General features: G+C 40.6%; 1 protein-coding gene across 1 annotated transcript in view; it reads left to right on the top strand.

The window, feature by feature from the left end:
• The window catches only part of LOC121463358 (acylglycerol kinase, mitochondrial), a 73,962-nt gene that overhangs the window by 23,891 nt on the left and 28,079 nt on the right, over positions 1 to 21,992 (top strand). The window contains exons 3-6 of the mRNA XM_041675538.1: positions 1,726 to 1,765; positions 6,621 to 6,700; positions 11,291 to 11,366; positions 21,150 to 21,242. Of these exons, the coding sequence (XP_041531472.1) occupies positions 1,726 to 1,765; positions 6,621 to 6,700; positions 11,291 to 11,366; positions 21,150 to 21,242 (289 nt within the window). The remainder of the gene's footprint in view (positions 1 to 1,725; positions 1,766 to 6,620; positions 6,701 to 11,290; positions 11,367 to 21,149; positions 21,243 to 21,992) is intronic.

A 21,992-nucleotide genomic window follows, 5' to 3' on the forward strand; every position in this document is an offset into this window, starting at 1 on the left:
GAATATAAGGAAAACTTAACCCTTTTCCTCAATTATTTCTCCACCAGAGCCTTTACCTTGTCTTTCTTTCCTTTCCTTTTTTATATATCTTTCTTTTATTGAAAACAGATTCTTTCTTCATACAATATATCCTGATTGTAGTTCCCCTCTCTCTACTCCTCCCAGTTCTTCCTACCTCCTCTCTCCTTTCATTACTCTGTTTCTGTCTCTCATTAGAAAAGAACAGACCTCTAACAAATAACAACAAACTTAACAAAATAAAATGTAATAAAATAAAGCAAAAACTATCATATTAAAATTGAACATGGCAACCCAACAGGGGGAAAAGAGTCCATGAATAGGCAAAATAGTCAGAGACCCACTTGTTCTCACTTTCAGGAGTTCCATAAAAATATTAAGCTAATAGCTGTAGTATATATACAGAGGACCTGGTGCAGACCCATGTAGACCCTGTAATTGTTGCTTCAGTCTCTGTGAGTTCATATGTGCCTTGCTCAGTTGATTCAGACGGCCTTGTTCTCCTGGTGTCCTCTCTTCCCTCCATCTACTCTTTTGGCCTCCTCTTCTCCAGGATTCCCTGAGCTTTGGCGGAAGGATCTGATGGAGACCTCAAGTTTCCACTCTCTTTCCACATAATTTCTGGCTGGGGGGGGGGGGGTCCCTGCATCTGTTCCCATCTGCTGTAGGAGGAGACCTCTCTGATGTCTGGATAAGGCACCGACAGATCTATGAGTACAGCAGAGTATTATTAAGAATGGTTTTGTTTATTTTTTTTAGAACAGTCATGTTTGGTTTTACCCTTCAGTTATTTCCTTAGCAATAGGAAGTGTGGAAGTGCAGGTTTTGAAGACTGGCCTCTGCAGGCATCAGAGCCATGGAATGTGCTCTCACCACACATTGTGGAGAACTTTCTGTAATCAAACACATGCCTGCATTCTGATAAAATGTTTTCATTTTTGGAAGCCAAACTGTTGCCTCTTATTTCCATTTGTGATATAATAGAGTATCTGATAGTGATATAAAAAATAGGGGACTTAGATAAAATAGTAGTAGAAGCAGCTAAACATCAAATTTAGCTTTGGCAAATGACCTGAGTAGTATCCTTTGGATAAGAAAATACAAGACACGTCTATTTGTTTCCTATTGTTACCTAATAACTTACAGTTTAACAAACCATTGATGTTTATCTTACTATTTTATGGGCTAAAGTCCAAGGGTTGATAGGCCTGCCATTCCTCCTGAGGCTCTCAGGGGAGAAGCTGCTTCCTAACTTTTCCAGGTTCACAACATTCCCGGGCTCATAGCCCCTTCCATCTTTAAAGCAGCAAGTGACCACCCTCCCAGAGTCATGTGTGTTCTGACCATGGTCAGAAAGGCTGCTCTGCCTAACAGACCTGAGGGATAATGCAAGATGTCCTCCCTGTCCTGAAGTCCTCAATTTCCCTGCATTTTCCTGTTGCTTTGCGGGGTCACAGATCTTCAGGTTCTGGAAATTGGGCTGTAGGTGTTTCGGGGTCTAGGCCATTGTTCTGTCCACCAGAATGTGGGAATAGCTAGCAGAAGCTTTCCCTCAGAATGTATTTCCCTAATATGCTTCTGATTTGCTATCAGGTCTTTAAGAAATCTTCACTATAGGTACCTCCCCAACCTAAGAACCTACCAATTCAGTTTGGGTCTTAATCTCTAGCAGTGCTAATGCTGGGTCTCTTTTGTTTGCTTTGATAGTGATAACCTGCTAAGAAGAGCAGCCTGTCAAGAAGCTCAGGTAATGCCCTTTCCTGTGATAAAATTAAGTCGTCCCTTATCTCCATGGTGCAGGAGAGACAGCTCCTCCAAGGGACTCACCTGGGGTCTCGCATCAGTGTAGTTTGACTCTTCCTCCACCTCCAGATGGGTCAGGCTGTCAGCCAGTTCTGAGTAGGATGGGGGAAGTCAGCCGTCTGGTGAAGAGCGGTTCTGACACCCACCATTTTAGACTTGTTTACTTCGGGATCACCCCAAGAACACATAACTGGACTGGCTGAAGAGCTGGGAATTGGTGCCTGTTGCAGTTACCCCTGAAGATCTGGCTAAAGCCTGAATCATTCCTGATTGAATCGCCCCCAGGGATAACGGTTTACTCCTCCTTTTAAAGCCCGTCTCCCTGACATGGCTGATCCATGGCGTTGCATTGCTCTCCAGTTCCCTGGGATTCTGCTGTAGCATCGTTTCTCTGACTGTGGCGATGATAGTTGAATTGCAAACCTTTCAGATTTAAGACCCTGGTTTGCTCTCTTCCCAATGTGTAGTTTATACCCTGCAGATAGAGTTCTGTGACTCAGTGCCTTTTTGTTCTATGCCATTTAAGCTTATGACGTCAGAAATATCTAAAGAGATGTGTGAAAGTTAAAATGACAAAGAGAACACATTTAGTAGAAGTGGGTGGCAGACCTCATGTTTGTTTCTGAAGTGTTTTCACTTCAATAGATACTATTAATAAATCCTTCTTTGGTTCTAAATATGCTCTAAGAATTTGATTTTATTTCTGCACAGATAGACCATCTAGTGTAGCTTAGAGTTGTTTAAAAATCAATTTAAATAAACTTTAAATTTTCTTTTAAAGATCAGCATGGTAGTTTAAACCTATAATTCTAGCTTCTGGGAAGCTGAGGCAGGAGGAGTATCACAAGCTTACCTCCTGGGTTACATAATGAGTTTCAGGCCAGTCTGAACTGTACGATGAGACCCTCTTCCAAAAAATAAGCTTTTGGGTTATTTTTTAATTGACCCAATATTTTTATAGCTGTTTTAGTCTCAGTATGATTCTCCAGTACATGTATGCAATACTTAATAACCAAATCAAGTAACTGTTGAATACAACTTAATATTGAGTTCCAGGTAGTTGTGCTGATACACCCTCCTCTTACTAAGGTGCATCCTCCGCCTCTGTTCTGAATCCCATCCCTCATACTTTCCCAGGAATAAGGTCTTGTTGGGTACTTTCCCCACCTACTGACCTCCTTACTGTTCTAGTCCTCCACTCCCCTGCACCTGTTTAGCTCCTCCCCTGTGACTACGGTGGGTTGATCCTCACAGCTTTTTTGACTTTTCCTCTGTTCTTTTTACAGTCTAAATTACTGAATGGCTAAAATAAAAGTCATGTAATTCAACTCTAGTCTCACACTTAATCCATTATGGAACCTAGACTTGAGTTATAAGTATGGTTAGCAACTCTAGGGACTGAGAAATGAGGACAAGGAGGGGTAATTTAGTGCTGTGGCTCTGGAATCTGGTGTCTTATGGTTTCTATTGCTGTGCAGAGACTCCATGACCACAGCAACTCTTATAACGGAGGACATTTAATTGGGGCTGGCTTACAGTTCAAAGGTTTAGTTCATTGTCATCGTGGCAGGAAGCAGGGCAGCACTCAGACAGACATGATTCTGGAGAGGTAGCTGAGTTCTACATCTGGGTGGACAGACAGTAGGAAGAGAGGATCAGACAATAGAAAGAGATCACCATGCCAGACCTGGATTTAGCATCTAAAACCTCAAAGCCCACTCCCCCAACAAGGTCACATCTTCAATAATGCCCTATCCTATCAGTCTGTGGATGCCATTTTCATTCAGACCGCTGTATTCCATGCCCTAGCCCCCATAGGCTTGTAGCTGCATCATAGTGCAAAGTGCGTTTAGTCCAACTTCAAAAGTCCTGTAGTCTTTCACAGTCTCAACTATGTCTGAAAGTCCACAGTCCAAAGTCTGTGATACTCATGGCAATCTCTTAACTATAAGCCCATGTAAAAATCAAATTTTTTTAAAAAATGTAGATTACATATGTGTAACATGCAGTGGCACAGGATATACATTCCCATTCCAAAATGGAGGAAAGGTAGTATAGTGAGGAAATACGGGACCACAGTAAGACTGAAAACCAGCTGGTAAACTCCAAACTCCACATTTCCATGCATGATGCCAAAGTGCTCTTCAAATCTTTTCAGCTTTGTTGACTCTATCACATTGTTTTCTCTTGGGCTGGTTCTGCTTCCTGTTAGCACCTTTCTTGGCAGGTATCTTACAGCTCTGGCATCTCCTACATCTTGGGGTTTCCAAGGCAATCCAGGCTTCACCTTTACAGCTTCACACAATGGCCTTTCTAGACTTCCATATAGGGATACCCTGGCATGCCTGGCTTCAGCACCTTTCCTTAATCGAGAAGGGAGATCCATACCCATTTCTTCTATGCTTAACTCTAAAACCAGAACTGTGCAACCAAGAACTGCCAAGTTCAAACAATTATCCCCTTTGTTCAAATACATTTTCACCAGCTTTCAGTTTTCAATACTTTCCTTCACTATCTAAGTTTACTGTTCTGGAACTTACTCTGTATTCCAGGCTGGCTTTGGACTCTTAAACCCATCTGCCTCTGCTTCCCCAGTATTAGGATTAAAGGTGTGTGCCACCACACCTGACCCTAAGCTTTTCTTTAATTCCTTTTCACTGTTCACATGTTGGAAGCTTAGCTAGGCAGGGTCTTGTTCTGAGGTTACCACTCCCTGTATTCCATTAAGCATCAGGCTTTTTTTTTATCTGTTTACACGTCCTGGTGCTGCTTTTCTCCTTCAACTTCACATTTTGTATTTTTTCTTGTTTAACTTGTCCTTTTCATTATAGATCTACATAAGACTAGCCACTAATAGCCACACAACATGGTAATGCTAATTTGTGTGGAAATGTCCTCCTCTGCCAAACTGTTAATCCATAATTCATTAATTTAGCCTCAGGCAGAGTTTTTGGTCAAGGGCAGAAAACAGCCACATTCTTCACCAAAATATCACAAAACAATCTCTAGGCCACATACTAAAATTCTTGTCCTCTGAAACCTCTTGAGCTAGCCCCCATAGTTCATATCACCCTCAGCACCATTGTCTTCCATTCTTCTACTAGTATGGCCCGCTAAGCCCCACTTAAAATGTCCAATCACTTTTTGAGTCCAGAGTCCAAGTGTTACATATTCCTCAAGGCAAAAATATTGTCAGGCTGATCACAGGAATACCCCACTCCTGGTACCAACTTCTGTCTTAGCGTTTCTTTTGCTGTAAAGAAACATCATAACGAAGATAACACTTATAAAGGAAACCATTTAATTGACGCTGGCGTATATAATTCCTCTTCCTGTGAGTCTATGGGGGCAATTTTTATTCAGACCACCACAGCTGGCTTAGTTGCTTTTTTCCTGCTGGAATTCTAGAATGGAGTGTAACGGAACAAAATGATATTTGGGATTTAGCAGCAAAATGTCAAGGTCTGAGTAAGAGTAAAAAAATAACAGAAATGATGATGAGCCAGGTAGTTTTTTGTAAAGAAAATATCTTTTTGAAGCATTTGGAAAGTGTGTGTGTGTGTGTGTGTGTGTGTGTGTGTGTGTGCTTGTCTGTGCACTTATATCTCTGTGAGCCAGAGTTTGGGATTGGTATGTCATCCTCAGTAGATTTCACACCTCATTTCCGATTCATTGTTTCTTACTGAACTCAGAGCTTGCTGTTCCAGCCAGACCCGCTGCCCCTAGGACCTGCCTGTTCACCTCCCAGCTCTGGGGCTGTAGACTACATTGACACTCTCCACTTTCTACCTGGATGCTGGGGATTGAGCTCAGTTCCTTAGGCTTGTACAACAAGCGCTTTATTCTTCCTTTCCCCACTGAGCCCTCTCCTCAGCTCAGAGGGTGTTTATTTAGAAGCAAGAATGGACAACCAGGAAGGTGGTAGATTTAGAGTGAGTTATTTAATACAGTATCTTTTTATACCTTTTTTCTCTAATCTTTACTTTTTAATTCTCTTCTTGAATTCTGCTGTCATAGCCCAGCTTTGTTTCTTCTTCCCCTCCTGAGACAGGGTTTCTTTGTGTAACAGCCTGGCTGTCTTGGAACTCAGTTTGTAGACTACGCTGGTCTTGAACTCACAGATATCCACCTGCCTCTGCCTCCCAAGTGCTGGGATTCAAGGTGTGCGCCACCACTGCCCAGCTCACGTTTCTGCTCTTCCTGTCGTTCTCCCCAGCTCTTTGCCCCAGACAGCACAGTCTGAGCTGCCGTCCTGTTGCCAGTTTGAATGCTCACATTTACTTCTCTGCTTCTTGAGTCCACTCAGCCTTAGACCAGTGGAGTGGAAAAGGCTTGAGTAATGGGTTTCTTTTGTGTATGCAGATGTGAAAATTCACTGGTAACATAGATTTGACAGGGGTGGGGAAGGATAAGTTTTAGTAATGAACTGGAAGAGAAAGGATTGTCCACTGAAAACTGAAGCCACATGGGTTAAACTTCCCTTGTCATAGCCTGTGGCCTTGCACGTTGTATGCTTGTAATAAAGTCAGCAATATTTTCTAGAAGACACTGCCTCTGGTAAGTGAAGCAAGGTTTTATCCTAACGTAAAATGGCTTACTGTCACTGAATAGCTGTGTCCCTGTGTTACGTTGCTTGTGGTGGTTCTGTTATGGAGATCATGAATGAGCTTTTGTTCTTTGGCCAGAAGTAAATTCTTTGGGGATGAAAAAAATGTATGTGATAATTAATACATGATAATTATTCATTTATTTGGCTTAATAAAGGGCATTTAATTGAAAACTCCTCTTTTCCCTTTCAGGTGTTTGGCAACCAGCTCATTCCTCCCAATGCACAAGTGAAGAAAGCCACAGTCTTTCTCAATCCTGCGGCCTGCAAAGGGTATTTCAGCTTGTGACTTTCTGTACTCAGTGTTTCTAAAGACAAAAGATAAAATCCCCACACAGGCAGGTGGTTAGGCTGTGTAGGACCAGAATGACTGGGACCAATACTTCACAGCCACAGGAGTTACTCTCAAAGTAGAAGTAACAGGTTCCTGTCAAGTAACCATAGGTGGTCTGACCTTCAACAAACACCGAGGCTTTGTGTCAGCTTGGGAGTGATCATCTTGGGAACGATTGTCGCCCTGCTTTACTAATGGTGTCAGGCTGTCACCATAGACAAAGATGTAGAGATGACCATGAGCACTGTGGACTCAGGAGGACAGTGTGCTCTTTCCAGAGAAGGGAATCCTCAGCTGGTCCTGTAGCAGCATGTTCATTATTCCCAAACGAGGATGCTGCCAATAGGGCGGTGATAGGGAGAAGAAAGACCGTGTGCCTCAGTAACTGATGTACAAAGGGATTGTGCGGAGGGAATTCAGTGTGAGGAAAGCTGGGCTTTTGTTTACAATGCTGTCTTTCTTGGCCGTGTGTACTCAATGAAATGGAGGGGTACTGTGAAGGCGAGGAGAGGGTGCGGAGGAATCAAAGTGATTATAAGTGAGGGGAAAATGCAGAACAGAAAAAAGAAAGTGTACAGTGTTAGTTAGGCGGTTGGGGAGATCAATACAAAGACACTGACCATTTTGGAAAAAAGCAATTTAAGATTTATATTTTATAAAATAGAATGAAAGAATAGAAGAGGAAAAAAATGATGCCTATTGTTTTCCCAGTGTCTAGATCAGTTGTGCTGAGTCTTGAGTAATTTGTGAATATTTATTAGGTTGGATGCTATAAAATTGAAGTCACATGACATTGGTAATGAGTAGTTAGGGTCAGGTTTTAAATGTCCAGGCAAATGGAGCAAAAAGGAGCAGGGGCCTCAAAGTCAATTTGGGGGATATGTATGATCTTTTGGGGAAGCTTGAGCTTGACTCCACACTAAGTGGTGTATGCACCCGTTCTGTAAATTGTGCCTGATTATGTAGATTAACCTTGCTTAATAGACTACTGCTAGGCTTTCTCACGCCTCTCCCCTTCTTCATAAACACCGGGTTTCACATCAGTAATAAATCATATTGCTAGGTCCTTAAACAGCACAGCTGAAATACCCAGTCCATCAGTCACTGTGACCTGGTGAAGGAAGCAGAGAGTTCAGTGTGTGTGTGTGTGTGTGTGTGTGTGTGTGTGTGTGTGTGTGTTTTGTTCTGCTTCTAGAATATTCCGAGTGACTCAGCCACGTAAATTTTCAGTTTACTTAGCTATAAAACTAAACAACAAAAGAGACACAAAACCAAACACAGACTGTAAGAGTTAGTATGTAGAACACAGATGTCTTTTTTATTTTGTTAAGTGGGATGGTGCTTCTGAGTGTTATTGTTTATAGAAAGTCCTGGGGACTGTCTGCTGCTGCCAGTGTCTGGCTGGGTTCAGAATGTTCTCCACCTCACACTCTCACTTCTCCCAAGATTTCTTCCACGGCCCCTTCACTTTCTTTAAAGGTAGCTGCCTGTTGTGCTTGTCCTTTAGAAACCTTCAGTTTCTGGTGACAGAGTTTTGGCAGTTTCCTTAAGATAGAATTGACTATTGTAAGTTCTTCCTTCCTTAGAAGTGGGATTTTTGTTGTTTGGCTTTTTTCTGCTGTTTTGCTTTTTTCCCTAGGCCACATTATTTTATATTTACAAATTTAATTTTTAAAGATGTATTTATATATTTATTTATGTATATGGCAGCTCTATTGACTTTATGCCAGAAGAGGACATCACATCTCATTATAGATGGTTGTGAGCAACCGTGTGGTTGCTGGGAATTGAACTCAGGATCTCTGGAAGAGCAGCCAGTGTTCTTAACCATCGAGCCATCTCTCCAGCCCAACAAACTTAATTTTTTATAGATGATTTAGGTCCCTCTTACATCTTATATATAACTACATGAACATAAACATACGTGTGTTCATGTGTGTGTGTGTGCATGCATATGTGTGGGCACATGTGTGCACATGTTTATAGAGGCCTGAAGTTGATGTAGGGACTGTCTTCAGTTGCTCTTCCATTTTATTCATTGAGGCAAAGTCTCTCAATCAAACTCAGAGCTTGCCAATATGTCTGCTGTGGGGATCCCAGCCCTGTCTTCAGAGGCCTGGCTGCCATCACACCCACTGGGCACTTATGTGAGTTTTGGGATCAGAACTCCAGATCTTCACACTTGAGCTTGTTCAGGCAGCGTTAGCTATTGAGCCTTCGCTCCAGCCCCGATTTATATTTTTGAAGTTAAAGCAGATTCTTGTTTGCAAGTATAATACTTTATCTAAAGGCAGGTTAAGATGCTGCCACAGATGGCCTTTCCTGAGTGCGTTTCTTCCTATAACAAGGTATATCTCCACATGCATGTAGGACACAGTTGCTCTTAAACTCTCCAGCTCCTTTTGTTTCAAAGCTTTTACTATTTAATGGCACGGTTTTTGTCATCATGTCCATGCACTAATACAATGTATAATTTATTGCGCAGCTATCTTGTTCTGTAGGACTGGTTTAAAACTTCAGGAGAACCTTAAGAAATAAGATAACTGTGTGTTTAGTGTTAATAAATAATACATTAAAGAGGAATTATCTTGTGTCGGCCTGAGTCTAGAAATTGCTGTAAGTACATAAAGTTTTTATTCAGGCCTGGTGGTAGTGCACCCTTAATTATATAATGAATAATGTATTTCTTACTGGCAACATGTGTTTTTCAATTGGAGAAAAGTCTTTGCTTATTTTAGAGGTTTTCTGAACCTGTGACCTCATGTAAAGATGTAAATGAACAGCAAATGTTCGAGTCCTTTCTCTGGAGCTCATAGAGACTACAGATTTGGTGTGATTGATCTGACAGATTGAGACCAGAGTTCTGCTTTTAGGGGATGGTCTGATCCACTCCCTGCTGTTCTGTTCTTATCATTCCAGCAGTGAAGGCATCCCTCACAATGTCCCCAGCTTCTCCTTTTGTTATGGTGCAGAAGGGGTGGAGGGGAAGAGGGGACTCATTTCCATGTAGCTTTTTATGTTCCTACTGATAATTATTCAGCACCAGGAAAGGTGGCAAATATTGAACTTGCTTTTGTTCCCACTTAGAGCCTTGATGGTTCTTGTGGAATCTTGTGCAGTCTTTTCAGCTTCCATTGAAGTTGCTGATAATCTTCCTTTTGTGTGCAATTTGTGGTTTTGCTTTCAGTAAAGATGGCGAATTTGTTCTGTGTTCAGCCCTTAAGTGCTCCTTCTTAGCTGCCTTTGTATTTCTCATACAAATATTCTTAAGAAAGGTAAGGTATACATCACTCGTTTTTAAGGAAACTGTTTTAGGAAAAGAGCTAAGTAAATATGTAGGTAGTAGTGAGATGTTTTAATACTGTGTGCATGTGTGATAGTTGAAAATGCCAGGGTAAAAGACTGGCCAACTAGTTGATATATTTTGACATTTATTTGATTTCAAATCTACCATTCATGCAAAGAGACATTCTGCTACTTCTGCCTCTGAGCCCTAGACTGTTTCTGAATCTTGACCTGGATTGGACGAGATTGCACTGATGGAATGATGCTCATGAGAAATGCACAAAGCCATCCAAGGCTGCTTGATGATTCCTCTAACTGTAAGATATTACAGCCAGTACGATATCGCAATCATCTTTGCCTTTCCGCAGAATTCATCTGCCTACATGTGGGGATTTATTCAGATTCATTCTTACACTAATTCATCAGATACTTAGTAAATACCTTTGAATATCCCCTCCTAGAAGTTGGAGGATTCAAGAATTACTAAGGACTGGTAACTGTTTTTGCAAGTTTCTTGTCTTGTGCTAAAGACAGTGTGAAAGCTGTCCTCATCATGCATTGAAAGCACTGTTGATGGACAGATGTATCAAATGCTAGAGGAACAGAGATGGCGTCTGTGCTTGGGAGATGTAGACCAGCTCCTTGTTAGTTATCCTTGTTAGTCATCCATCCTAAGGGATAACTTTGATGCTTCCTTTCCTAGCAAAAACTCAGCTGTCATGGAAAAAACTCTTTATCTTTCTCGATTTGGGATGACCCATAGTGTTTACACTTTAAAAACGGTGTGTCTCTTCCCAGAAGAGCAAACTGATTAGTAAAGGGTTAAGTGAGTCTGTTTTGTTGCCCTGGGCCCTATCACTAATGTTGCAGTAAATACCTCTATTCCCTTTAGAGTATGGTCAACTGCAGGAGAGCACATGTGCTCTGAGAGCCAGGTCTGCAGGCCAGCCCTGTGTCCGTCCGTTCTCTTCTCTGCTGGGCCTGCCATGGGAGTTCTGAGGGGGTCAGGCTTTGTTGTTTGACTGTTGATTGTTTGTCTAGAGAATGTAGCATCCCAAATGTATACAAGCTGATTGTATGAGACAAGGGACAATCTGTTTTTCTACCTATGGGAACTCACTGTGAACTTCCTATTCTTGAACAAATCAAGTCTGTGTTCTCTAGGGCACATGGTTAAATTGTATTCTCAGCTTTAGAATGTGTATTAAATAATTGTGGTTTTTTTCCCCCCTCTTTGTCTACAGCAAAGCCAGAGCTCTATTTGAGAAAAATGCTGCCCCAATTTTACACCTGTCTGGCATGGATGTGACGGTTGTCAAGGTGAGAAAGACTCTCAAGTCTTTGTTTGCACAAGGCCACCTCTCATGTGTCCTTTGCTCTTACCTTCTAAACAGAAGTCAGGTTTCCATTTAAGACAAGAAGAAAATCAATGTTATGTCTTGTTTTACTAATTACTCAAAGAAGCTTTCTTTTCTCCTGACTTTGTCTGCTTTTCATTTCAGCACAGGCTCACATGAGTGTGTGGAATACAACTCACATGGGTGTGTGGAGCACGGGCTCACATGGGTGTGTGGAGCACGGGCTCACATGGGTGTGTGGGGACCCTATACTTTCCATCTGAGAGGCAGCAGGTGGAGTTATCTCTTAGTTGTCAGAGTGTGTTCCCCAAAATACAAAGCCGTACAGTTTAACTGGTTTAATTTCTTCGTAGTTCCACTAGCAGGTAAACATTTTCTTCCTTGTAAAGAATTATTAGTGACTGGGAATTTTAAAAAGTAAATCATTAGAGTTTTGAGATTTTAGGCAACATGACTTAGGAGAAATTGTAAATTTTAGATTCTGCCTCAGGTTTCCATTATGGTGAACTTCAAATGGCGTTTGTGTTTGTGTGTGGGGGGAGTACATTTATTCAAAACCACCTGTTATTTTTAATTAATTAAGGAGAATTCGTTCTATGTTGTGCATTGCACATATACCTTGTATCTATAGAAGGTATTTTGGTGAACTTCAGGTGGCATATGTATGTATGTGTGGGGTGAGCATTTAGTCCAAACCAGCTTTCTGCTATATTTATTTTTAAATAATTAAAGAGAATTGTGTGTACGTACGTACACTACATACACGCCTAGTGACTGCAGAAGCCAGAAGAGGATGTTGTGTTCCCTGGAACTGGAGCTATAGACAGTTGTGAGCCACCATGTGGGTGCTGGGACTCAAACCAGATCTGCAGGAAGAGCAGCAGGTGCACTTTACTGCTGAGCCATCTCGTCAGCCCCTGCTCCCTCCAGTGTTTCAAACCTGGGTTTATTTCTTCTTAAAACATTTTTGAAATTATAATATGATTGCATCATTTCCCCCTTCCATTTCTTCCCTCTAGACACTTGCATATATGCCTCCTTGCTAAAGTACTGTTTTTAAGAGTATTTTATTAATTCTTTGAGAGTTTCATATAATGTATTTTGATAATTCTCATCCCCTACTCCTTCCCCAACTCATCTCAGATCTGTCCCTCTATTGTACCTCCTAGATCCTTAATCCCTTCGTTTTTATATCTTTAAAAAAATTCAATAAATCCTTAATAAAGAAATAAATTAAAAAAAAATTCAATAGCTGGGTGGTGGTGGCGCAAGTCTTTAATCCCAGCACTCGGGAGGCAGAGGCAGGCGGATCTCTATAAGTTCGAGGCCAGCCTGGTCTACAAGAGCTAGTTCCAGGACAGGCTCCAAAGCTACAGAGAAAGCCTCTCTCGAAAAAAACCAAAATAGTAATAATAATAATAATAATAATAATAATAATTCAGTGGATTGTTTGCTGCCCTCCATTGGAGTGTAGTGGACCTACCAGGGACCGCCCCTTAATGACAACTTATCTCTTTCTTCCTGAGAAGCCACCAGTTAGCACTAGCTCCTTAATTAGTGGTGACAACTCCTAAGCCCCTCCTTCTCCATCCTAGAGTATTGACTGGACTGATAGTATTCTATTCCTAAATTACACTTTGAGTGTCTCTTAGCAATTAGAAGGTCATGTCCTGTAACTGGCCATTCACTTTTGAATTCTCTTTTCTAACTTGTCAGGCTTGATCTTATAGTTGTTTGCCTTTGGGGTCAGGAGAAAGGAGAAACCATTTTCATGAGCATCTATATGTGCCGCAGTCTAGGGATGAGAGCCCTGAGGGTGATGCTGTAAGACCAATAGTAGTTCCTTATCATTTGATGACACTCTCGGGTAAACTCTGGGCCTGGAGCTTTGCTGAGGGGAGACACTGCATGGCTTTCCAAATAGTACAGCCAGTGCGGAAGTTCTGTTTCTCTTGGGCAGTGTATGTTCTTCAGGGAATTCATTCCTTCTCCTTGGTCTTCAAGTCAGTTGTCATCCAGTTGTCCGTAATGTGCTCCTGTCATCTCTTAACTTTCTGTAGCTTGTGTGGTTGTCCACTTCACCCCCCACCTTAGCTGCGTCTGCTCTGTAGTCCCCAAGATGGTTTTCAGTTTAGTTAGTTCCTGCTCAAGACCCAGTTTGCCTGTTGATTTTCTCACTGACAAGGTTGGTTCATTTCTGTCTTTCTTTAAAAATTATTTTCTTCAGTTATGTTTGTACGTATGTATGTATTTAGTTTTTCTGTTCTCTGTTGTGTTGCTCTCATGGGTTGATTTTATCCCCCCCAGTATGTATTTAAAGCTCTAAACTCTGTTGCTTCATTCATGTATCCATGTCCCATGACCTCTGACACAGTTCTTTCATTATCATTTCTAATATATTCTCATTTCCATCGTGATTTTTATTTGGCCTTTGAGCTATTTTATTTCTAGATCTAAGTTTTTCTGGTTATCATTTTGTCAGTGATTTCTGAATTAACTGCATTGTTGTCAAAGACATAGTCTATATAAGTTCAGGATCTTAAAGCTTATTGGGATTGGTGTTTGTGTCTGTTTTTATGAGTGTTCTGTGCATGCCTAAGAGTAATTCATATCAACTGATAAATTGTGTTCTGTTTATGACCTGCATCCAAGTCTGTTCACTGTGTACTGCAAACTTTTCTCCTCCCCTTTTTAATTTTTTTATTTTGTTTTTATTGATAATAATAACTTTAAGCTATCCTGTCACGGAGTTGCAAATCTCCTAGCATGATTGTGCATTTGCCCATTTCTATAGACAGTTTTGTCTGCTTTTTATGTTTATATCTTGAGATGATTAATTCTCAAGGAATAAACACAAGACAGTTTAAAGACAATTTGGTCCATAAACGTTTGTTATGTTGGTAGATTTTGCATGTGGACCTCAGCTTTTAGTGACTGAGCCCTCTCTCCTGCCAACTGCATATTATGTGTAAACCCATTTCTCTGCTAGCTGTGCATTAGGACTTAGCGCCTTAGCTCAGATATTGATTTCCTGATCAGGATCTTGTTGGTCAACAGTCGGTGTTAGTCTCCTCAGGAATCCTTAGTGGATTGGGTAGAGCATACTTCTGATGGCCCCACTCACATGTTAGGTTGAGGTGACGGTTGTGTGGCCCATGTCTTCACCAACCATCCTCACAGAGTAGGTGCATTCTCTGATGTAAATAAAACACTGTCACATTTTTTCCCTAAACATTTGACTGTATATGTTTTAACAAGAAAGGACAGTTTCCTTCGTACCTATAATGACATCTTCAGACCAAACAAATTTAAAAATTTCTCGAGCGGAAGGAGGGAGAAGATGAGCAAGGAAATCAGGACCACGAGGGGTGCACCCACCCACTGAGACAGTGGGGCTGATCTATTGGGAGCTCACCAAGGCCAGCTGGACTGTGACTGAAAAAGCATGGGATAAAACCGAACTCTCTGAACATGGCAAACAATGAGGGCTGATGAAAAGCCAAGGACAGTGGCACGGGGTTTTGATCCTATTTCATGTTCTGACTTTGTGGGAGCGTAGCCAGTTTGGATGTTCACCTTTTTAGACATGGTTGGAGGGGGGCGGAACTTGGTTTTCCACAGGGCAGGGAACCTACTGCTCTTTGGACTGGAGAGGGAGGGGGAGGAGTGGGGGGAGGGGGAGAAGGGTGGGAGGAGGGGGAGGGAAATGGGAGGCTGGGAGGAGGTGGATACTTTTTTTTCCTTTTCTCAATAAAAAAAAGAAAGAAAAAAAAGATAGGCAAAAAAAAATTTCTCAATACGAAAAGCCTATGATTTTTCTAATTTAAGATACTCAGCAATTACATATGAAAACTATTATGTGATTTATCTTACATATTCAGAAAATAGGTATTAGAAATTTTAATCTTAGTAGAAATATTAATATTTTCTTCTTATTAGTTTAGTTGAAATTATTAGTTTTTGAAAGGTTGATTTCTTATCTTTTATATTAAGTTTTATTTGGAAAAAAGTTTGGATATGCAAAATGAGTTACAAAAACAAAACATATATATTTATCTACTTCACCCAGAGTACTAACATTTTACTGTTTGTGCATAATTTCTCTTGACATAAATGTACGTGTAGGAGTTCCTGTGTGGAGCTCATGGATGAAGTCTAGGGTTTACTATTGCTGTGAGGAGACACAGTGACCAACGCAACTCTTATCAAGAAAACATTAGTTGAGGGTGGCTCACTTACATTTTCAGAGGTTGGTCCTTTATGATCATGAAGGGAAGCATGGCTGCACAGGAGACATGGAGCTGAGAGTCCCACATCTTGACTCAGAGCAACAGGAAGTAGACTGACTGTCACACTGAGTGAGGCTTGAGAAAAAGGTCTCTACTCTCTCTTACTTCCTGCTCCGCTTCCAGACATGACAGTCCTGTTTTTTCCATTCATGGATATTTTGTATCTCTGTCAGTGGTTGAGGTATGGGCATTTCTTTGCCCAAAGACCAGTTCAGCCAAAAAGATAGGCTCCAGGTGGAGTGTCTTTGGTGCTCAACATTCTCTCGGGAAAAGATTGGTGCTGCCAAGAGCAATTGTGTTTCACTATCATGAAACTCTGAGTTAGATTAAAGGCCATTTTCTACAGCTCTTTGAAGAGGTTGAAGATTATCTATCCATACTGAGTATAATCTCTATATATCTAAAGAACCTGATTAGTCTAATTATAAATGACAAACTTAGATGACTATTGATCTATATAATTCTCAATATCTATCTAACTTTAAAGACTAAGACAATAAACGACTGTGAAACAAATGAGGACAATGACCTCCAAATATAAACAATGTACAAATATACATTGCAGTATGGTAAATATATATCAATACACAAACATTATATAAGTATCTTAATCAGAGGTAGAAATGTACACTGCAATATGGTAAATATATACAATATATATATATCAATACAATATATGTCAATACATAAAAATGTTTTAAACAGAGGTGGAAACATGCATGCATACAATAGTCAATATAATTTCACTTTGTATCAATATATAAGAATCGATACCAATATATTTGACTCAAAACAATAACTCACGTGTACCAACATGTACCAATCTATTATACCATCATCCCATTATCTGTCTTTTTTTTTTTCAAATGATCCCTGAGCTTATAAAATTCCTCCCCCAACCGTCAAACGTATACTAATTATAATCAACCCCTAAATGATGTCCCTAAACCCAAGGGCAAACTTTACTGGGAGAGGGGACGTCGTCCTCTAGAATTACTTCTAGCTGTTATGGGGTCGACGTTCTTTCTGGGGGATCCTGTGAAAGTAAAATGATGGTTAAATTTCAAGATCAATGTCTTTTAAAATTGCAAATAGTCTCTGAGTATTTTGTGCAGGTCTGGCCAAAATGTTGTATAAGATGTGCACCATTTCAGCTAACCAAGTTGGAACTGTCTTGTGCAGCTGGTACCCAAAACAGGTCTTGTAGTAGCGCTATCAGTATCATGACGTCATATCAACCAGGTAGAGTTGTTGTTATGGGGCCCCATCTTCTTCCTGGAAACTTCAAATGTCACTTCAGGAAAAACTCATTGTTCATTGTGAAAAACTTAAACATTAATCATATAGACATATATAGACATATATACATATATATATTCAATGAAAGGCATGATAGATATATTCAATGAAAAGTATAATAGATATGAAGAAAAGCAAAGATGTTTTCTAAACTCATATTTCTTGCTGTCCCATATCATGGCTCTTGACATGAGACAGAAACTCCAGAAACTCTGGGTTTTTCTCTTACCAACAGGCTAGGAATTGGAGAGGTACTGAGCCATAGTCCAACTTCAAAACCAGCTCTATATATTTATAAATAAATGCACATTAATACATATTTAAAGATAAGAGTAGAATAATTTTACTTACGAGACCTATTTTATTTACTTGCTGATTCTTATTGGGTGGTAAATAGTTTCCATCTGTCAGTATTCAAATATCCAGGGTTCCTTGAATTTTCTGAAGATGAGTGTTTTCCTGCAGAGATAAGAAGAGAACCCTGCCCCCATTCTATATGTTTTTCTTACCACTTGTATAAATATCATCATTGTGGATGAGCTGTCATTTCTCCTTTCCAAGAGGTTTCTCCTCTTCAAATCGAAACTTTATTAATTTTGATGGTATCCACAATTTTTCTTCTGTGGAAACAAGAGCAAAACCCCTTCCCCAATGTAGCACATCTCCTGGCTTCCATTGAGAGGTCAGCACATCTTTGAAATAAATCGGTTGATTTAGTTCAGCAGACTTTTCCATTATCCAATGTCCTTCTGCTGCTGTCGTTCCTTTCTCATTAGCGTTAAGAAAATTCAAGGTTAATAAAGCATTATGTAATCTATTTCTGGGGGTATTTTCGGTCCCTTTCTGTTTGTTCAGCATATCCTTTATAGTACAATTTGATCTTTCTATAACTGCCTGACCTGTAGGATTATTTGGTATACCTGTAATGTGTTTTATATTATAATAATAAAAAAAGCGTTTCATTTTCTTAGATACATATGCTGGACCATTATCTGTCTTTATTTGTGCAGGTATACCCATGATGGCCATAACTTCCAATAAATGTGTGATTACTGAATCAGCCTTTTCTGAGCTCAGGGCAGTAGCCCATTGAAAACCTGAATATGTGTCTATGGTGTGGTGTACATATTTTAATTTACCAAATTCCATAAAGTGAAACACATCCATCTGCCAGATTTCATTTCTCTTGGTACCCTTTGGGTTACTCCCTGCAGGCAACGGTGTTTGATTATGGAAAGAACAAGTAGGACATCTCTTTATAATGTCCTTAGCTTGTTGCCAAGTAATGGAAAATTCTTTCTTTAGGCCTTTACTATTGACATGATGCTTCTTATGAAATTCTGAGGCCTGCAACACGCTTCCAATCAATAATTGATCAATCTCAGTGTTGCCTTGTGCTAGAGGACCAGGCAGACCTGTATGAGACCGGATGTGTGTTATATACATCGGACAAAGCCTATTCCTGATTATGTCTTGTACCTGGATAAACAATGAAGTCAACTCTGTGTCATCTGGTATAAATTCAGCGGTTTCAATATGCAAAATAACTCTTTCTGCATATTGTGAATCTGTAACTATATTAAGAGGTTCTTTAAAATCCCTTAGCACCATAAGAATGGCATATAATTCTGCCTTCTGGACAGAATTATAAGGGCTTTGTTCCACCTTACTCAATTCATCTGACTTGTAACCTGCTTTCCCTGATTTATTTGCATCAGTATAGAACGTACGGGCTCCAGTTATTGGAGCATCACGTACAATTCTAGGAAGAATCCAAGAAGTTCTCTTTGTGAGATTAAGTCTACCACTTTTGGGATAGTTGCTATTAATTTCTCCCAAAAAATTAGCACAAGCTCTTTGCCACGGTTCATTGTCTTCCCATAACTTTTTTATTTCTTCAGTAGTAAAAGGCACTATAATTTCTGCTGGGTCTATACCTGCTAGTTGACGAAGTCTCAGCTTACCTTTTATAATTAATTCAGAGACTTTTTCCATTTAGTTTTTAATATTTTTACTTGGTTTATTAGGTATAAATATCCACTCTAAAATACTATCTTCCCTCTGCATTAGAATCCCTGTAGGAGAAATTCTGGAAGGCAATATGACTAGGATGCAGCTAAGATTTGGGTTCACCCTATCCACATGTGCCTCCTGTAATTTTTCCTCAATCATTGTCAGTTCCTTTTCTGCTTCATCTGTCAGTTTTCTTGGACTATTCAAATCTTTATCACCATCTAAGGTTTTGTTTAAATGAACTATTAGATCAGGTGTTTTCTCAACAGCAGGTCGTAGACTGGAAATGTCTCCTAACAATCTTTGGAAGTCCTTAAAAGAAAGTCTTGCCTAGGTGGGGATTACAAATTGCCCCTGAAAAGATTCAGGGAAACTCTATTAATTACCTAGGTTACAGAATAGGGTTAGAGAAAATTAAAACGCAAAAGGCACAAATTAGGAGAAACCGGTTAAAGACTCTTAATGACTTCCAAAGACTGTTAGGAGACATTTCCAGTCTATGACCAGCTCCAAGCTCAAGGCACAGGCCTCAAGGCACAGGCCGTGGCTGAGGAAGGGAGGGCTTGCACCAAGTGGAACTCATGGCCATCAGCCAAGCAGGGGAAGGAGAGGTCCTAAAACCAAACGTTGGGCGCCAGGTGAAGGTGTAAGTCACAAACAATTCCACAGCAGTTTGGAATTATGATTAATAAGGTGGTATTTATTTAAAGGGGAAAAAACTTACAGATCACCATCCCAGACAACAGCCCTCTGTGCAATCAGGAAGGAGTCTAGTCACTGGAAGCAGAGCAGGAAGTAAGAGAGAGCAAGGAGGGAAGAGGCCGCTTTTTTAAAGAGAGAGACCACGCCCCAATGGGCTGGTATCTCAGGGGTTATTGGCTGGAGGAGCAGAAGGACCTCCTGCAACACCTGACAGTGACATTTCCTCCAACAAGCCACACTTCCTAATAGTGCTACCCCTTTTGAAGGCCATTTTCTTTAAAAGGACACAGATGAAATCATTGAGCCCTGATGAACAAGCTCACCTGGGCTCCTCTCTCTTCCCTGGAAGTCAGGGTGAGGAGCTCACAGTTCTAACCGTTAAATCATCTGCTGCTCTCTGGTGACCAGCTCCCATCTCCAAGCCACCCAGGGATCCTCCCAAAGCTACCTCTGTAGCACATAGTCTGGTGTGTGAGGGGCGCTTCCTGTGAGTATCGGAGATCTTCTGTATCTTCAGAGCTCTCTGCTAGAACAGAGCACAAAGCCCAGATAGTTCAAATTATACTACAGGTGTTTTATCCCGTCTGATGATTAGTATTTAGGTTTGGCCTGCTGGTGTGTCTAGTGTGTTTTGGATTGGAGGTAATATTTCTATTTCACTGACTTTATGCCCTTTAATCTCTTAACATTTGTCTTCAGGGCCGTACACATCAATGCACTCCTGGTGGTGGCTGAAATGTACATTTACATGTATGCATGTATCTGAGATGAGCATTCTTATAAAAAATGGGAAGGTGAAGTACTCTTCTGTGAGAACTTCAAAACACACCTGCATTTTTTGTAATATCATAGCAAACAAAAGAAAAATACCAATCTCCATCACCTTAGCAGAGTTCCAGTTGCAAACACTTTTCTAGCTGCCTTAGATTGTGCTGTGCAGCAATAGTGCAGGAAGCCTTGGTTACCCTTCCCTTGATGCATGGAAATTCATTGATGAGGAAATTAAGATCCAGTGAGTTTAAGCCCATTCAGCTGAAAAGTAGCAGAGCCTAGATTTGCTGTGGGTCTCTTGGGTGCTGCAGTCTGTGCTCTTTCCATTACATCTGCTTCCCCATTTGCATGTGCACTTGACTTCCTGTCACCAGTGTCACAGAAGCCACACTGGACTGGAAATGAGCCCGCTGGCTGACTAGCTGTATCACTGAAACAAGTTATTGGGCTTGAATTTATTTTTAAAATAAGGAGCTGAGTAGATAGTTTCTGAAGTATAATCCTGACTCAGAAAGTATAAAAGTATAAAAATTCATACCTAGTTGTTTTCATAAAATTTTCTTGAGAAAATAGAGTCAATTTAAACTTTAGACAGCGTATCTCATCTTTTCATCCTTTGAACTTGTGTTCCTACAGTGACAGATTTACCAGAGCGTTCTTTTACATTTCAGACAGATTATGAGGGACAGGCCAAGAAGCTCTTGGAACTGATGGAAAACACAGATGTGATCATCGTTGCTGGAGGAGATGGGACACTGCAGGAGGTAGGATCCTCCCCTCCCCATCCAGGAACATTTTTAAGGGGATAAGAATAAAAATTAGTTCTAGAACAGTGGCGACAAGAATTAAGGAAACTGTTGGAGTTCATTATTTTAGGGCTGTTGCTCACAGCTAATACAGCCCTAAGCTTTGCTCCTGTACTTTTCCTTCCTTGCTTTTGGTAAACCTTCCTCCCAGCAAAAAGAAGGGATTATATGCAATAAATTTTGTTTGACGAAATTAAATAAAACAAACAAGGCTCTATAAATATAAGCACTTAGGATGAAGTGGGAGATCTTGAGTTGCAGTTAATCTTGGACTACACAGCAAGATTAGATCTCAGACGTTGACTGAGACAGGAGGCAGAATGGGTACGGATGGGCTGAACCTGTTATGTTGTGCATCCTGGTGCACAGCAGCTCTGTGATGGCCTCATGGGTTCACTGAGGACAAGGTCTCCTCAGACGACAGTGTCTCTCAAGAAAACACCTCTCTGCCCACTCACATCACCCCTGTTGTGTAGAAAGCTAACTCTTAGTACTGCATTTATAGGACGAGGTGCTGCTTGGTCACATGTATGCGTCTCTCTATTTTTCTGTCACTTTTAAGGTTGTTTGGCAGCCAGTGCTAGAGAACACACCTCTTGTATGCTGGGCAAGATCGCACTCCTGAGCTTTATCCCTAGCCCTGTCTTTGTTCTAATATTAATATCGCTTACCCTTAGTCAGATGTTACACCTATTAGAATGGCCAGCA

The sequence above is a fragment of the Microtus oregoni genome, unplaced genomic scaffold, assembly GCF_018167655.1.
Source record: "Microtus oregoni isolate MIOR12 unplaced genomic scaffold, Mior012 000026F_ref0000081, whole genome shotgun sequence".
NCBI classification, from domain to species: domain Eukaryota; kingdom Metazoa; phylum Chordata; class Mammalia; order Rodentia; family Cricetidae; genus Microtus; species Microtus oregoni.